The sequence below is a fragment of the Falco peregrinus genome, chromosome 14 (genome assembly GCF_023634155.1).
Source record: "Falco peregrinus isolate bFalPer1 chromosome 14, bFalPer1.pri, whole genome shotgun sequence".
NCBI classification, from domain to species: domain Eukaryota; kingdom Metazoa; phylum Chordata; class Aves; order Falconiformes; family Falconidae; genus Falco; species Falco peregrinus.
The window spans coordinates 6,111,453-6,128,029 of NC_073734.1; the positions used below are offsets into that span (position 1 = coordinate 6,111,453).

Here is a 16,577-nt window from a genome sequence, read left to right on the forward strand (position 1 = left end):
GGGCAAGGTGTGGGAACTACTCACTGAAGTTAACCTGGTGTGGGATGGTAAAAGCCTTGTTGCAGCTTGATAGTCTGGATAGTGCTGTGACACCTCACCAGTCTCAGATGTCTCAGGGCATGTGACAAGGACTTCAACCATGAATCATTCCCAGGTTTATTGTGCACAGGGTAATTTCTAAGTTAATTTGACCAAAGCATTTGGGCTCAGCACCTAGGACAAGCTGCCCTGTGCAGAGCTACCAAGCAATGTAGGAGGATACCCCAGAAGAGCATGGCACTCCTACTTTCCTTTCTACATCTTTCCTGGAAAACATGATGAATATGTGAGTGAAGCTGCTGGGACATGTCAGATATGCATCACCACCCCCCTGCTGGGGAGTGAGTTTAAAAAAAAAAAAAGTCATTCACTACTCAGCATATTTGGAAAGTCTCTTGTGCACAGAGCAGACACCTCCAGACGTCTCCATTGGTGACGTTATTTATATGTGGACCAAACAGCTTGTTAGGCTAATTGCTCCTGGAGGGATTTAACTCTATTGAGAACTTGAACAGGGCTCAACTGTTCCAGAGCATTAGCTGCCACTCCTCCCTTTGATTTACATCCCTCGTAAAACTTTATGGCCAGATTAGAATGAACTTCACTTGCACTGTGTTTTCAGCAAAGTTCTTTATGCTGAATAAAAGTAAAAATCAATGCTGTAACTAATTACAGCCTCAACCAGGAAAGTACCTCAAAATGGGGAGGGAGGACCCCAAGAGCCACAGCCACCACCCCAGAACAGATCCCTTTGGAGGCCCTGCTATAGACACCTGAGCTCTGAGTCTGTGCTGGGAGAGCAGCAAGAACAACAAAGCCACAGCTTAAGGAAGAGCAGTTCTGGGTGGAGAAAGACTGATGTGGCTGTTTATGGTAAACAATTTCAGTAAATGGGAGAAGGGAGTGGGTGGTTATCAGTCATTTACTCTGGAATGTCTTTGAGTCATTTGGCTGCTGAGCTTGCTCTTATGGAGAGAAAAATCTACTTTTGAAATAATTGGTTGCTTTGCAGAGATAATTTGGCCATATAGTGGTTTTTTTTAAAAAAAAATATAAATTACAGAACACCCTGGGCTACACTTTTCTTCAAAAACTGTAAAGCTAGGACATAAATCCAAACAGGAAAAAAGACCTTTTCTATTCCTTTCTGCCAGTGAAATACAATGTCACTGAAAATGGCCTTTATATCTATACTATGCACACATGAAAGACTGCAAAAAAGAAGAATAAATAAGCCTAGTAAAATATTTACCATTCTAGACATCAGTAGCCAAGGCCAGATTGATGGGAAATGCTTAGTTTGGGGCTGCCAGCCTTTAAATGACCTCTTTACAAGTGCCTGAATCTTGAAATTCAACGTGCATGTGAGGTCCAGTGGGACGTGCAAGTATTTTGCCGTGTCAGGCGCTGGCCCATTGACAGCAGCAGGAATTACAGGTGTTCAGTTCCTCCCAGGCGTGCAAAACGCAGATGCTGGAAAGCAGCTCATCCCGACGAGGCTCCAGCTGCCTCCGTTCACGCCGGACGGGAGTAGATCATATGCTACATTTCACTTCTGGCCCGGACTTACCTCCATTTATTGCTTTTTTTTTTTTTTTTTCCCCCCTCCTCAAAATTAATGCTTTTGGGCTGCAGAAGCATTTCCCAAGATGGATTTTTCCACCGAGAAAGGAGCCGCAAGAGAAGGACCACTTCATATGGTCAAAGCATAGGGCTTGCTAGATTTATTTTAAATTAAATAAGTTATTCCATGTGTCCTGGACACAAGCTCACTATAAACTAATTTGAAATCCAGGGAGAAACCCCCCGACAGTCAATTTTTCAGTCCTTCAAGCCAAAATACTGTACCAGTAGTTCATCACCTGGCAAATAAACCTGCCAGCTCAAAACTTTATTAATCATTTTCTGTACCCTGCTTGAACTTTTCCAAGCTGAACTCAGGAGTGTTCTAATTCTCCATCCACTGGTACCAAAAGAAAGGAGAGAAGACAAAAGAAGAGCGATGAAGGCTACGCCATCCTCCTCTGCCTTCTCCACTGCAGGAACATGAACTTCAGAGATGATGATTTGGTGAGGGTACCTGCCATTTGCCCCACAGCATCCCTGGTTGTAGCCCGGTTCTTGCAAATCAGAAATAGCCAGACCAACACCTTCCTTGATGGGACGGATTTTTAATTTTTGGCCTGGACAAGGAATTCTTTTGCAGCAATTTCTCACACTATCATTCCAGAGTAATAATTAACCATTTTTCTCATTATCTACACTCTCTGACATCTCCACAGACCTTGTATAATTATGCGCCTGTATTCCGTCTTCTAAATGTTAAAGTTTTAGTCTTCAAGGGAAAAAAAAAAGAAGGAAAGGGATGACAAAAACTCCACAGAAAAAAAGGAACAGATGTTCCTGAGATCATAGCAAAACAAGCCACATACTTAGTAGGAACAAACTGTGATATATAACAGTTATTTTTCTAATCTTTCTAAAATTTCCTATATGACTGATTTCTTATGTGTAAAAAGAGGCGTAAGACCTTCCCTTCTGTCAAAGTACTATTGTCTCGAGTAATTTAGAAGCTCTCTGTATTGGTGCATTGAGACTACCAGAGCACAGACAGATTTAAGACATGTATAAGTTTGTGCAAGACTCACAAGAATGCGTTTCTTAATACCACTGTAACTAGAGAAGCATTTATAGGGGAAGTCCAGCTAAAATCCAGAGCTCTGAATCAATGGCTATCCCACAAGAAATGCAATCCTAAGTCTCCTTCGCACATGCAGCTGACAGTCGGGGGTGCAAGGAGGGGCACGGCACTGGCAGCACAGATCTGTGTGCTCAGCAGGGGTGCAGCTCACCAGCACAAGTGCCGAACAGGGGCCATGTCATAAATTAGGGAGTGGGAATCTCTCTGCCCTACTGCGCAGCTGCAGAAGGCACTGCTGGCCAAAGCAGCCTGTTCATTACACCACACATCGTTCGCATCATCCCACCCTTGTTCAGTAAAATACCCCGATTTGAACATGCACTCATTGCCATGACACATATAGGCTGAAAAATTTTACATTCATGCACCTATTCTGCATATAATGCTGATATTAATAAGTGTAAGAATTATCTCAGAAAGGAGAAAGTCTTCTTTAAAATCTATTAAAGCCTCCTCCAGTGTCAACGTAAGCAGAGATTATAAATATATATGTGCACCCAGATTTCATTAGTTCCTTACACGGAGTGGAGGTACTATTACAGCCTGTCTTTACGATGCTCCCAGCAGTTGCATGGCGTTGCTGCCTGGTACAGAGAATGAGGCATCTTTCTTTAAATTCCTGCTGTCCAGATCTTCCATGTAACTATTTTTTGACATATCACATGCCTGTTTAATCTTCAGTACTTTACAGCAAGATGCATCTAGGTAGGGAATACACTTTAGATTACCTTGGGCCAGCAGCTATCAGTGACTAACATGGATGTTGTGATAAATATGGCATCTACGTTCAAGTGAACAGTAAGAAATTCAGAATGTCTTCTAAATCAAACTACCAGACTTTGGCTTTTCTTCAAGGGAAAAATGTGTTTGTACCACTTATTTCATTGGCTATTAATGCTATTCCTAGAGGACAACTCTTTTAGATGTGCTTTCTCCTATTCTTCCAGTTCAGCTCTCACATAGTCAGAGACAAGACTATCAAATCAGTGTAGTTTCCTGTAATTGTAATAGATTTTCCCCATGTTTTAATGACTATAACAACCAGAGAGTTCAGAAAGTTAGAGCTTTTATTTCAAAAACAAATCTGAAAGAACAGAGGAACTGCTGAACCGGGTCGGAGATCCACGTAGCCCAGTGTCCTGGTCTTCACAGCGGGGAGCAGCTGGCAATTTAAGAAAAATACCAAAAGACAGAGCACAGAGCAATCCTTCCTAGCGCACTCTTCCTGCAATCAGCTGTCAAGAGGTTTCCTTTGCCTCCAGACCACCATGGTTAGCAACAACTAAGAGCTGCACAACTCAAAACACATCTCATTTCTCTCCATATCCTTTTATACCCTCGATCTCCACAGCATCCTGCGACAAAGAGTTCCACACTCAAAACTGCATTTTGCAGGGAATAATTTTTTTTTTTTTTGAAAGCTGATGCTTGCTAACATTGCTGGGATGAGCTTGCAAACTCTCATGGGGGAGAGCCATTGGCTGCAGGGCACCAGGAGGAAAGGTCGGGTCCTTCAGCTTTTGAACTAAGCTGCAAATTTGGAACCAGCTGGGCAGCTTTGTCCCTGTAAGAGAAGCAGTGATGCTGAGTTGGCGACCTGCAGCGAGGGGGAAGAGCCAGACACCCACCCTTTAATTTCTAACATGATTTTGATTTGGAAGCAGATATAAGATGGGAGCCCACGGGAATTTTGTCATCATTGCCAAATTAAGATTTCCTGGGGCAGATCTAGAAACGTCCAGGGATGTCCGGACTTGCAGAAGGTGCCTTGTTGGGGTTTTAGCTGAGACTTTCCATGCCGGGTCCTTTCCTCCACCATGCAGGTTTTGACAGCCAGTGAATGGGGGGACCAGGCACCCAGCGGCAGCTACAGCCCACACTTTTCAAGTTCAACCAACGGGCATTTGGCTGTTTAGTGGCTTATTTTATGTGCTTGAAATGCGTCTGGTTTTCAGAAGAAGCTGAGCTCTCAATCTCCTGAAAGTCATCTATGGCATTTCCTCTGACAGCCAAGAAGTAGTAGTGTTTATTTTAAAAAGCAAACTAAATGTAAGCAACCAAACTTGCCTTTTTTTCATGAGAGAAAAGACCCAACAGGGAAAAGACTCCAGTAAAAAACTGACAATTGCGGCAGGAGAAACAGCACTTCGCTGAGAAGCACATCATTTGTCAATATAATGCTTTCCCCTAGAAGAGGCATTCCTGTACCGATTTTCTGAACATTTATCTTTTCTATGCTCTAGTCTGACAAATACTTGTGTGAGCAAATTTCACCCTGTAAATGGTTAGCCTGCTGTTTGGGGTAGAGGACTCATTATTTTTATAATGTGACAGATTGCCTAAATAAGACAGTCTCCAGAATGGACCATGCACCAGCTCATAAACCTATACGGAGACCTATATAAAATCTTACGTAAACCTGTAACAAACAACTAAACAAGTGGCCATGGTTTGTCTGCATGTATGAAGTGCTTGCACAATATTCTTTTGCAAATACTATATAGAGTGTTTGTCAATTTAATAAAAACATTAAGCACTAAATGAACAACATTTCTTTACATCAGACAAAAAGTCTGTGCATTTATGCTTCAAATATCTATGGAGCTGCAGCCACATAGGTAATATGGGAAGATGGGAATTCTTCACCTCTTCTTGCCTATCATTATTTTACCTGTAATAAAATTCAACCAAGCCCCAGCCTTGTGTTAACCCGTTCAGTTGGAAATCTGCAATGCACTCATGGAAAACGCCACTTCCAGTCAGGCCGTTATACACCACGGGGCAAGCCTGCTTATCCAGCACAGCAGAAACGTCAAAGTACTTGCCACCTTTGATAAAAGTAAGAAGGGAAGAATGTCTCCAACCTTCAGCAGTATTTTATCTCAAAAAATCCCAAGAACTATTATCTTTGCATATAGTTCCTTCTTGTGCTTTTCTAAAGAGCAACAGCTTTCCTATCTGCTTTCTAAATTAAGTAAAATCTTTGATTAAGCCATATTCCCAGAGCAGCTGAATCCACCTCGTAACACACATTTTGACACCCAAAAAAGTGAAAGCCACATCATTTATCTGGATTAGCATAAGCAACAACCACCGCTAATAGAAACTGTAACTCTCCCTCCCATACAGCTGCCTGTGGCCCTGATCCTGCAGTGGACATGCACCGTTTCGCTGATGACACACTGCACACATGGCTTAAGCACAGAAGTTAATTGCTCAGGGTGTAAGAAGATGCATTTAGCTTTCACATTTGCTTCAAGGATCACATGGAATTTCACTGAATAGTCTTTCCTCCACTAAATTAACTGCACGCCAAAAACCTGAAGGCAGATATAGCTGGGCTATGTTGAACTCACCAGCAGTAAAACTGACTCTATACTCATCCTTGATAACACCATCAGCAGCCATCTCGGCCAGCGAGGCATTGGACCACTCAATGCCAGCCTTCCTCCCATCGGGGAAAAAGACATAGCCTACAGTGAGGCTGGAAAGGAAAGAAAGGGGGCAGATTTAAAGTTCAACCAAAACTCAAACGGACCAGCACATCAGCCTGCCAGAAGAGCTCAACACTGTGCACAGCTTTCATCCCTGGAAAGCAGCAGGAATAAATGGAAAAGGTTATATTGTGGGATGTTGCAAATGCTGGGCAGGGGAAGCCACGCATGCAGGAAAGATGAGGCTTGCAGGATGGATTATGGTGGGCAGGTGGGACAGGCAGGTCCCTTGGGTTCCACTTGGTCACAGGGCCATGAACGCTGGTCTTTCAACTTCTGGATGCACGTGCCAGTCAGCAAGGCAGGGTTCCCTGCGTAATGCCCCGCTACAGACGGACACACCTTCTGAAATAGCTGGAGGTGCTCAATTTGTACCCCTAAATCATCTAGTCAGTAGGACAAGTAGCTGCATCAGCTGAACAGTAATTGAATGGAAAGGAAGTAATTGAAGGTAAAAGCTGCCCTTGTGACTAACTGCAAATGGGAAACTGGGCGGAGGGGGTAGGCAGCAAGAGGGTGTGGATGGAAATTGGGTTATACAGGTTCAAAGTAAGAATGTGCATATAGCTCCCGCACAGCATGCCACCTTTAACACATATGTTTTTAGCAGCATAAAATTCCTTGGTTACTTACTTAGTTGTGGTAGCTGGCATATTAATAACTGTTAAATGTGCTGCAGTCCCATCCTGTAAGACAGCGATAAGGAAAGCGCAGTTTAATTTGTGCAGACTCATTTCTGTGGGTCACGGGATGACTTGACCAAGAAGACACTGCCTATAATGCAGGTTATGCAGTGTGCTATTGATTTATACCTTCAAATCTTCTCAATACATCTTCCATGAAAATCTGGCTGCAAGTGAGCGTCCAAGAATATAAACCAAACAGATTAAGGCAAATTAAGGGCACTAAAGACAACAGAATGTCCACAGCGAGAGGACATAAGAGGAGGAAACAATACGTGCAGAGCTGTATTGCTAGCCATGTTCAAAACTGATGGGCAGCCTGTCAAAATGGGCCCTGCTTTGACCAGACACCTCTGCTAATCTATATTATTCTATGCCTCAGAGAAGCATAACGGGAGAATGTTAAATAAGAACAAACTGGAATCTCGTATCTTTGCATTTCTCTTCCATCAAGTCTGAACCCCTCCAATGCTCCGCTTGCTCTGAGGCAAATATAAGCCCACGTTGTGACGTTATATAGGTACAGACACTCAGGGTATGAGGAATCCAAACTTCAATTGGCAACAAACTCTAATTCCTTCTTAATAAACAGTCAGATGGCTTTTAATTAGGAGAGGAAGAGCCACAGTTATTTTGAGTCCTATGAAGATCAGGGAGAGGTTACTACCTGACGATACACATCGCAGTGCAGAAGCACAGCCTTATTAAAAGGTACACAGGCACATGGTAGATCCCAGCAGCTCCCAAATCTGCACATATGTGGGATTTTCCAAGCTGCGCTTTGTGCTGGCCAGCGTACACCCAGGAAAAGAACTTTTATTCTGAATTCAGTCTTAACTCCTGTAACACTGCCTATAATAGAGAGTTTCGATTTCTTTACGCCTGTCTTGGCAAAGGAAATGCCTGCTCAGGAGCATCTGTTCGGGTTGCATGCCAGCTTGTAAGGCCAGCACTCAACGCTTCGCCAGGCTGCACGCTCCAGCAGCCACCGCGCTGACTCTCCTCCAGCACAGCCACAACAGCAAAGCAGAGAATTAGAGCTCAGCACAGGCAGAAATATTTGCCGGCTGCTGTCATGAAGGCTTAGGACGCCTTCAAACACCTCAGGCTCTCAATTAGCGTGAATCAGCACTGCATCAGCTCCACCGAGCACCAGGTATTTGCGGCAGCTGAGAATCTGTCCTGTAAAGCTGCCTATCTAAAGTTTCTTTAAAAAGCCAAAATAAGCAGTTTCAAGTAACCAAAACAACTTTTGGTTCAACCCGTGTAGCAAAACCTCAGTTTTTACACACATGGCTCTGCTTTTGAGAGCTGCTCCCAAGGCTTATAGGTGCTAATGATGGCACCAGTTAGCACCTCTGATTGCACGCCATGGATGTTCCCAATGCTTTATTTCTGGATACTTAAATACGACTGAGAAGTTCAGAAACACCTCTGATTTCATGGTGAAGTAGCACGTTGCCATGTTAATACCTACTTCAAAGTGTGCCAAAATCATGACATAACGGTAAATCTCAGACCAGTTTCGGATACCTGCAAAAAAGAAGAAAATCAACTAACTTAAAGTTCGCCATTGCTGGAAAACATGAACTAATAGTATGTGGCTTGACATTAACTTTGGTAAAGAAATACCCAGTAACTGATAACACGGTAGGCGTGCAAAATACAGAACAGTAACGGTATTTCCTCTGAAACATCTTAACTTCATGCCCAGTCATGGAGTTGGTTATTTTTAAAGATAATCTGTAGTCCCACTGTCTTGCCAGTACCAGCTATAGTGAAAACGGACAAGTGAGCGAATTGCCTCTGGAGCCGTTACCGTAAGAGTGGCTCCGAACGCCTTTGAGGGAAAGTTCGATTTTCTCATGGTTTTCTATTTCAATTCCTCCAACAGACTGGCCCCACTGCTCATGTCGGAAATGTTGTTCCCTCTGTCTGGAAGAAAGAAAAGAGTGAACTGACACAGGCAAAATCAACAAGTCTCCTATTCAAGCAGCCTCAATGTCAACCTGATGGACTTATATCCCAAAATGAAGGAGAGACTTCAGAGCACATGGATAATGGCTATGCCAGATTTTACACATTAGTAATCACTTTTACATTTCCCAGTTATTGCTACATAATGTCTATGAGACACCTGAGAATGAAACAACAGCAAATTCCCACCCTAACAGACTATAAAAATGCCCTTTCTTTGAAAAAAATGCCGTACTACCGAAGAGTTGCTGCTCAGAAGTCAGCAGGTATCGCCAAAGACTGTTGGTATCCATATTTTCTGCTTGTATTTCGACAACGCACTATCAATACACATACTTTCTTCTCGTATTTTCAGCTCTCTGAAGCTTGTATAGTAATTAAAACACCCACTTTAGCTCTTCTTTCACACCATTACAGTCGATCCTTTGCTTAGACATACCTAGGCCATTGACTTTGGAAGCAGCCTAAATCAGGTTGATAGCAATGAAAAAAGACAGAACAAGAAACATTCCTAATGCTCAAGGTTTTACAGACCAAAACCGTGGGCAGGTCCCTCCACACACACATTAGGAAGACTTTATCTGTGCGCAGGAACCTCCTTAGAGGTTGCCAGGTCATGAAACCAGGAGACACCTGACAGGAGCTATGTCCCTTATTAGCCCATTTCAAATTAAACACGCCTTCTAAAATCACCTACAACAACATAGGACAAGCCCTGAAGAGATCTCTAGAAAAATTGCCATTAACCCCAGAAAAATTAATCTCGCCTCTCACTTTTTGACCCTCTGGAAGAACTCAATGGTCCACGGTTCCTGGGCCAAAGCACGTGCCAATGTGCTGGGGTGACTGTCGACACTAAAGTTAAAGATATCTGTGAAGTTCTCCCAACTAGAAAAATGGGGAAAAAATAAAAGACATTATTAGTTTTCAGACCATACCAGGCCAAGCTGTGCACTTGCAGCTCAGACAGTGGCAATCTTTGTATTTTGCCATTATTGGAAAATTCTGATTTTTGTCATTTTAAATATGTTACTACTCTTCAAGGAAGCAAACAAAAGGAAGCTGAGAAGAGCAACAACGGCCTGCAAGAGCCAACAGATTGCCTAGGAAGGGAAGCTGGCAGGGCAAAGCCGCAAGCGACAGCATGCTGCTTTCTCCCACCCAGTCTGCTCAGAGGCACAAACGCAGCAATACTGCAGAAATGCTGTGCTGCTTTGACAGCAAATTATTTTTCAAGGGCTTCATGTGTTCCTTTGTGCACATGACCTTTCGAAAGCAGTAACGAAATCTCTAACCCTGAACTATACATCACTATACATCCCAAAGCAAGCGTGAAACACTTACTGGAAAGAGAATTTAACTGGTACAAGTTCACCTTCCTCTTCACTCCACTCCTGCCGGTACGGTCCTTTTCTGTAAAGAAAGCACTATAATTCTGTATCATTCCCAAACAAACAGCAAAATGTTTCTTGTATGTTTGGAAATGGGTGCAATAGGAGACAGCGCAGAAGAATGACACTATTGTATGCTAAGGTAGAAGAGTAATGCTGTATATAACTAGCTGTATTTTCATTCCGTAAAAATCAATGCATGCTATTGTTACCAAATTGCTTTTGGTTCAAGTTGGTTAAATATATTTCCAGACAGTGTTCAAAAAGCCTTGGTCTCAAGGGTAGATAAATGAAACTATGGAGTGTTGCAATACCTGAGTAATCCATTAAAGCTTATTTTCCAGCATGTTTGAGGCTCTAAGTATTCAATAGTGAGCCCTCCCCCACTCCAGATGTCTTCAGCTTCATCTCTCACCATCATGTTTGGATGTTGTGGGTGCTAAAAAGACATTTCAGGAAAACATTCAATTCAATTGTGAGGATGCAATGTGGGTGGATTCCTGCTCTCATGGCCCTCTGCAGGAGCAACATTTGGTTGAATTGGCTTTTCAGTTCTGCCTGCTTTCTGGTAATCAATTATTAGAGAGAGAAAATTGCATCTAAAATACCTGCGTTATAAGATAAAACATTATTGCTTCAGATAATACAACTGAATTACTTGTGCACAGGGATGTCACTGGAAGAGCTCAACTCCTGACGCTAGTGGCTGTCAAGCTCACAGCCAAGCTGATGCAGGGCTTTAGGGGTAAGTTTATTTTTAGACTGAGTTTAATGATGATGATGATGATGATGAAAATGTTCTAAATTTCTAGTGCATGCAAGCTCCCAAAACTCTTCAGCTGCTCTTTGGAAAACGTGTCTTGTTTCCTAAAGCTGCCACCTTTCTAAAAGCCAGCTTATACCTGCTGCTGTAGGGAAGGATCTAAGAAGGTCCTGAACTTGGCAGTTCCAAGTCACAAAGCCACAAAGTAGTATGATTATACTAAATATTACTAGAAAACAAAACAATGCACATCAATCTCTTCTTTTTTTTCTTTTCTTAATTTTCTGCAAATAGGACATCTCCTGCTTTTTCTGGTCATGGCTACTTAGTGAAACTAATTTTTGAATATAAAGATATTTGAGTGCAAAGGGATTTATGCCAGACCTTCCCTCCTTTACTATGTAGTCAGCTATTGACAAAAAGGGAATTTCACAGGGAAAATATATGTTTAATATTGTGGTTTTTTTAGCAAGAATGAAGCCGACGTACACATAACTCCCTAAAAGCTTTTCTTTCTCTTTTAAAGAGGCAATTGCACAATGTTTTTTATAGCATTCACTCATTAAAAAAGGGGGGAAAATCAACCATAAACATACAACATAACTTACTAACCATGTGCTGCATGTTATCAGAAAGACTAAACGCTCAAACTCTTCCTGGGAGACTTAACAAGGCATTTTTTAGAAAATATGCTATGTTTTGTGCACATTATGGGAAAAAGGAAGTGAATGTCAGAATCTCCTCAAAATGTTAGACATTACCAGCAATCTGGCCAATTTTGCTGCTGCCCTTAGACAAAGCACTGATGTCTTCCTGTTAGGAAGTTTTTGTAGAGAAGATGTAGAGAACATCAATTTTTGCTTGGGATCCTAACATGTGTTCAAGACAGGAGTTAAGCACTGCTCTTGAATGCCACCTCACATCCACCACCTACTTCAAACTCTCCTATTCCATCCACTCTCAGGAAGAGCCACATCTCACAGATCCCGTCAGGACGTTTTGCAAGACGAGCAATCACAAAGGACTTGTTGGTCTCTGCAAAGCCGGTGAAGTAAACCGAATCAAGTGCCTAGGGAAAGGGAAATGGATTTCAGCCCCAGCTGGAGGCAGGAAAGGAGCGGGAGAAGGTGAGTAATTCTTTGTTTTCCATAGGTTGCATCTCAGCAATCAAGTTTTACTTTCACTTTTTATATTTATTAGCAATGACCAGCCAGAGAGTTTTGCTAGCAGCAGTGAAGCCTCATATGACTGAGATCCACAACATTTAGTCAAGCTGGTGTACAATAAGCACATCATGCATTGACACAAAAGCATTTTTCCTTTCCTGTTTGCCCATTTCCTCATCAGGGCAGACACAGAAAGCAGAGCAGGAGCGGATGAGAAGCAGTTTCAGCGAGGGAACATAATTATTGCATGGTAAACCACGGACAAGGTGAAACAGTATCCTGAATTAAGATGATTATCTTGCAATGAGTTCCCTTGACCTTATGAAATGCATCCTCAAAACGTGTGTCTGTGAGGATGCAACTGAGCCACAAACATGCTGTTTCCCCACCTAACTCCAAATTGTAAGTAGGACAACTGACATGTAGGGGAAACCGCACTAAAAAGGAAAAAGGAAGAGAAAGAAGGTAACAGGAAACCCAGCACTTTGCCAACACGATCAGCAGCTGGGCTGCTGTAGGGCCAGTTACCATCTCAAATCTTAAAAACTATTAGGAACAGAAGGTGACAACTTCAAATTCAGACGTAGATTTCCACACATTTGTGCAGGACTGACTCAAAGTGAGGTTTTAAATGCTGGAACGTGGAAATTAAGATTTATGTCTGTATTTTTGGGCATAGATGAAGTTCCATCTCTGAAAAATTATCCACCAGAAAATGCTAATGAAAAAAATACTAAAATCAGATGATTATCCCCTTTATGCATATGGGTAAGAGGGGGGTTTGAGGGCACAGTCTGGAAATACACACAGAGCGAGCCCACCGGATGCCAATGCAAAAATTCAGAAACATAATTTTTTGAAAGATTTTCCAGATCTGTTTTTAGATTTCTCTTGTAAGTGTTGCTCCAGTGTCGCTGCCTGGAGGAGCAGAGAGGAAAGCACAGACCCCTTGGCTATATCCCAAACCACCCTGGATGTTCAGTTTGATTTGGAAGAAGGTGTCACTCCTGCCCTATCAAATCTGGCTGAGATTGGCAAAAAGCTTCCCCAAGCAGCACCTTAATTAGTAAAAAGGAAAAGCTAGAGAAAGCAGCTTTTTTTTTTTTTTTTTAAGGCTAAGCAGAGGCCTCAGTGCATTTATTAAATAATATATCTTAAAGGACTCCTAGAAGGCTCTGGGAAATGTTAATAAGAAGTCCATTTTTCACAGAAGTTACTTAGGATCCAACATCTCAGCTGGCGTCTGCAAGTCGAATCTTGATGAGGCAAGGAAAAGCGAGGGAAATCCTGCCACATCAGCCTTTACGCTTCCCCCTCGCACCAAGAAACACAGCAAAGCCCACCCACATCTCCCTGCTAGGCACAGTGAGCATTTCGGCAGGATGGTACCCACACACCAGCAAGGTACAGGCTGGAGACAGAGGGTTTGTTATTTATTAAGCAGCCAAGTACATCTGGAAAATAAAATTCAATTCACTAAGTATTCTAAAATAAAAGGCTGCTGTGTCCTGTAGGGTATCTGCTTTCTCCTACCAACACCAGCTGGTCTGATTAGAGGTAACCCTCCTCCCTGCAAGGGACAGCCAAGGGGACATCCCCAGCCTGCCCTCCCTGGGATGGGCTGAAGTGGGGGGAAAGGACGTGGGTCCCCAGGCTTCAGGGGTTGGGTGGTGGGGGCTGCCAGGCACCAGGATGCAGAGGATGGGGGTACCTGAGGGATGCAGGTCCCTGGGTGTGCAAGGTGCTGGGGATGCAGAGGGGAGCAGGTGGGTTCGCAGATGGAGGTGGTATGGGTCCAGGGGGTGTGGGTCCACGGGCAATGGGTGTTGGGGGGGGCACGTGGGTCCCAGGGAATGGAGGTTCCAGGCATCGGGGGTGGGGGTGCTGGGGATGGGGTCCCAAGGGAAGAGTGGGGTGGCAGGGGTGCAGAGAGACCGGGATGGGAGGGAAGGATGTGTCACGGAAAGGGTTCCCGGGGCATGGGGGTCCCAGGGCTGGGGGTCCTAGGACCGGGGGTGCCGCGGGACACTCACGTGGGGGTCGGGGCGAAGCGGCCGTGGCCGCCGCGGCTCCGGGGCCCCCCCGCCGGCCGCCCGCTGCCTCCAGGCGCCGTGGAAGAGCAGGAGGGAGCCCAGGGCCCAGCGCTTCAGCGGGGCCCCGGCGCCGGGGGCGGCCGCCCGCCGCGCCCCCAGCAGCGCCAGCAGCGCCGCCGCCAGCAGCGCCAGCAGCGCCAGCAGCCCCGGCATGGCGGGGCGCGGGGAGGCGGTGCGGAGCCCTGCGCGCTGGCGGAGCGCGGCTGGGCGGAACGAAGCGGAGCGGAGCGGGGCGCGGGGCGGGGCGCAGCGGGGCGCGGTGCGGGGCGCGGTGCGGGGCGGAGCGGTGCGGAGCGGTGCGGTGCGGTGCGCGCTGGCGGAGCGGTGCGCGGAGCCCGGCGCTGGCTCTGGCCGCCGGCAGACCCCGCCTCAGGGCCGCTCACCGCCCCGTCCCGGGGCCGGTCACGGGCATTTCCGCCAGGGGCTTGTCCCGGCTGCCGGCGCGCTGCGTCACGCTGGGAAGCAGCGTTTGCTCCTTCTATTTATTTTTTAATTAAAAAAAAAAAAAAAGCCAAACATTTTTTCCCTCGAGAAACGTGATCTGAGTGCGCGTTTCGCCCAGCTGCATGGAAGGCCCCCAGGGAAGCGCAGGCAGTTCCCCTGGAGAGGCACAGCCAAGGTTCAGGAAAGCCTGCGGGTGAAGGTGCGGGAGAGGTGGGTTTGGGGTATCTCTGGGGGGTGAGGGCAGTATCAGCGGCTCTCCCCCCAGCTGGAAGGCTGTGGCTGTGCTCAGCTCATCAATTGGCATCACAGTTCCTGTTGTAGATTTCTGACCCTGTTTTACTGGGCTCACAGCATCCTTCGCTTGCTCCCGCTGCCAGCTCTGGGCAAGAGGCAGGGAGAAAGCTGGGCAGCCCCTGGCATCCAAGGCACACACACAAAAACCCAACCGAATGCAGCAGGCATCCCTTCAGCAGCTCTTGCGGGTCCCATTTCTAGAGGCTCTGTTTTTGAAGGCTTTTGGCTGGCTGCAGAACAGATCTTTTTATTCCTTTTGCAGTTAGCCAGCATGTAGTCTCATTTCCCTGTGCTGAAATAAACCCAGCCTCTCAGGAGTAGCTGAAGTGTAGCTGATGCGGCTTTGGAGGAAGATGGGGCTCTCAGAACCTGTGCTTTCTTTTGTCTTCTGGGTGTTGGGACGCCCTGTTAGCTCTACAGACTTCTCAGAGGACTTGCTGTTACCTGAAAAGCACTTACTGTACATTTTTATGCCTTATCTCAACTGTCCCTCAATTGGGTTTTATAACCACCTCTGCTGTGGTTTGTGTTTAACAGTGCTTATGGTTCTTTTGATTTTGTTCTCTGAATGCAACTTGTTTTTAATAACCTCCTTAGTTCTGTTCTTCTTTTTGCCCCGTATCTAGTCTTTTCTGATACTGATGTGCACTTACTCTGCCTCTGTGATGATGTTTCTATCTATCCTTCAAAAGCTTTTAGTGTTCCTTCTACCTTCTTAAAAAGCTTCCTTATTTTTACACAGTTCCCCTTTTCTGAGATCAGGCAGAACTGTTCTGTGTTGCTTTATTGCTATCCATGGACCACATCAAATCAAAAATAGAAGGGCAGGCACTAAGAAGCAGAAGGCATCCAAGATTAAGACAATGAGGTTCAGAAATTTATTTCTGTAAATTGCCATTGCTTCAGTTAATATTGAAAAGGTACATCTTAAAGTTAACCACACAGAGTAGGCAGAGAGCCAGAGAGATAATAAGGTTATTTTCTTACTTCAGATTGTGTCGTGGAGGGACTGAAAACGGTCTAAAAATAGGAGATGTGTCACAATGTTATCACCCTGTACCTGCAGCACAGCAGACACGGCTCAGTCCAGAGAAAGGCTGAAAGGAAATGGATTATGAAAAACAGCTTTTATTTTTTAGTTAAAATTTAAGCACAGTATTAACACAAAGCAGTACTCAGTGGGGAAAGAGCCACACAAATGACAAACTTTTGGGACTTTACAAATATGCACGTAATTAAACCCTCAGCAGCTCTACTCTGCTTGAGAAGCAAGAACCTATGGCAAATGACGGATTCTTGTAAACTCTTCCTTTTTTTCCTCATGCAGTCCACGAGCAGCTTTACTGCTCCTTGCTGAACTGTTGGGAGTCCTTACACAAATCTGAATTTCAGTACTTCCATTTCTGAGGGGAGGATCAATGGGGCACGAATATTTCAGATGTTCCTCTGATACTTACAAGTATGCAAAAACTCCCATAGTCTAACCAACGCACCGGTGAAGTTATTGTGCCTGTCTCTACGGAATCTGTAAC

General features: G+C 44.8%; 1 protein-coding gene across 1 annotated transcript; it reads right to left on the minus strand.

The window, feature by feature from the left end:
• Nucleotides 1–3,789: 3,789 nt before the first annotated feature.
• Nucleotides 3,790–14,686, minus strand: LOC101914496 (uncharacterized). Its single transcript, XM_027779392.2, has 11 exons — nt 14,248–14,686; nt 11,983–12,117; nt 10,600–10,724; nt 10,239–10,307; nt 9,669–9,782; nt 8,737–8,852; nt 8,395–8,450; nt 6,868–6,920; nt 6,097–6,224; nt 5,412–5,568; nt 3,790–4,304 (listed from the first exon to the last, which is right to left on the minus strand). Exons 1-11 carry the CDS (start codon nt 14,458–14,460, stop codon nt 4,202–4,204), a joined length of 1,269 nt encoding a protein of 422 aa, XP_027635193.2. The 5' UTR covers nt 14,461–14,686; the 3' UTR covers nt 3,790–4,201.
• Nucleotides 14,687–16,577: the final 1,891 nt, after the last annotated feature.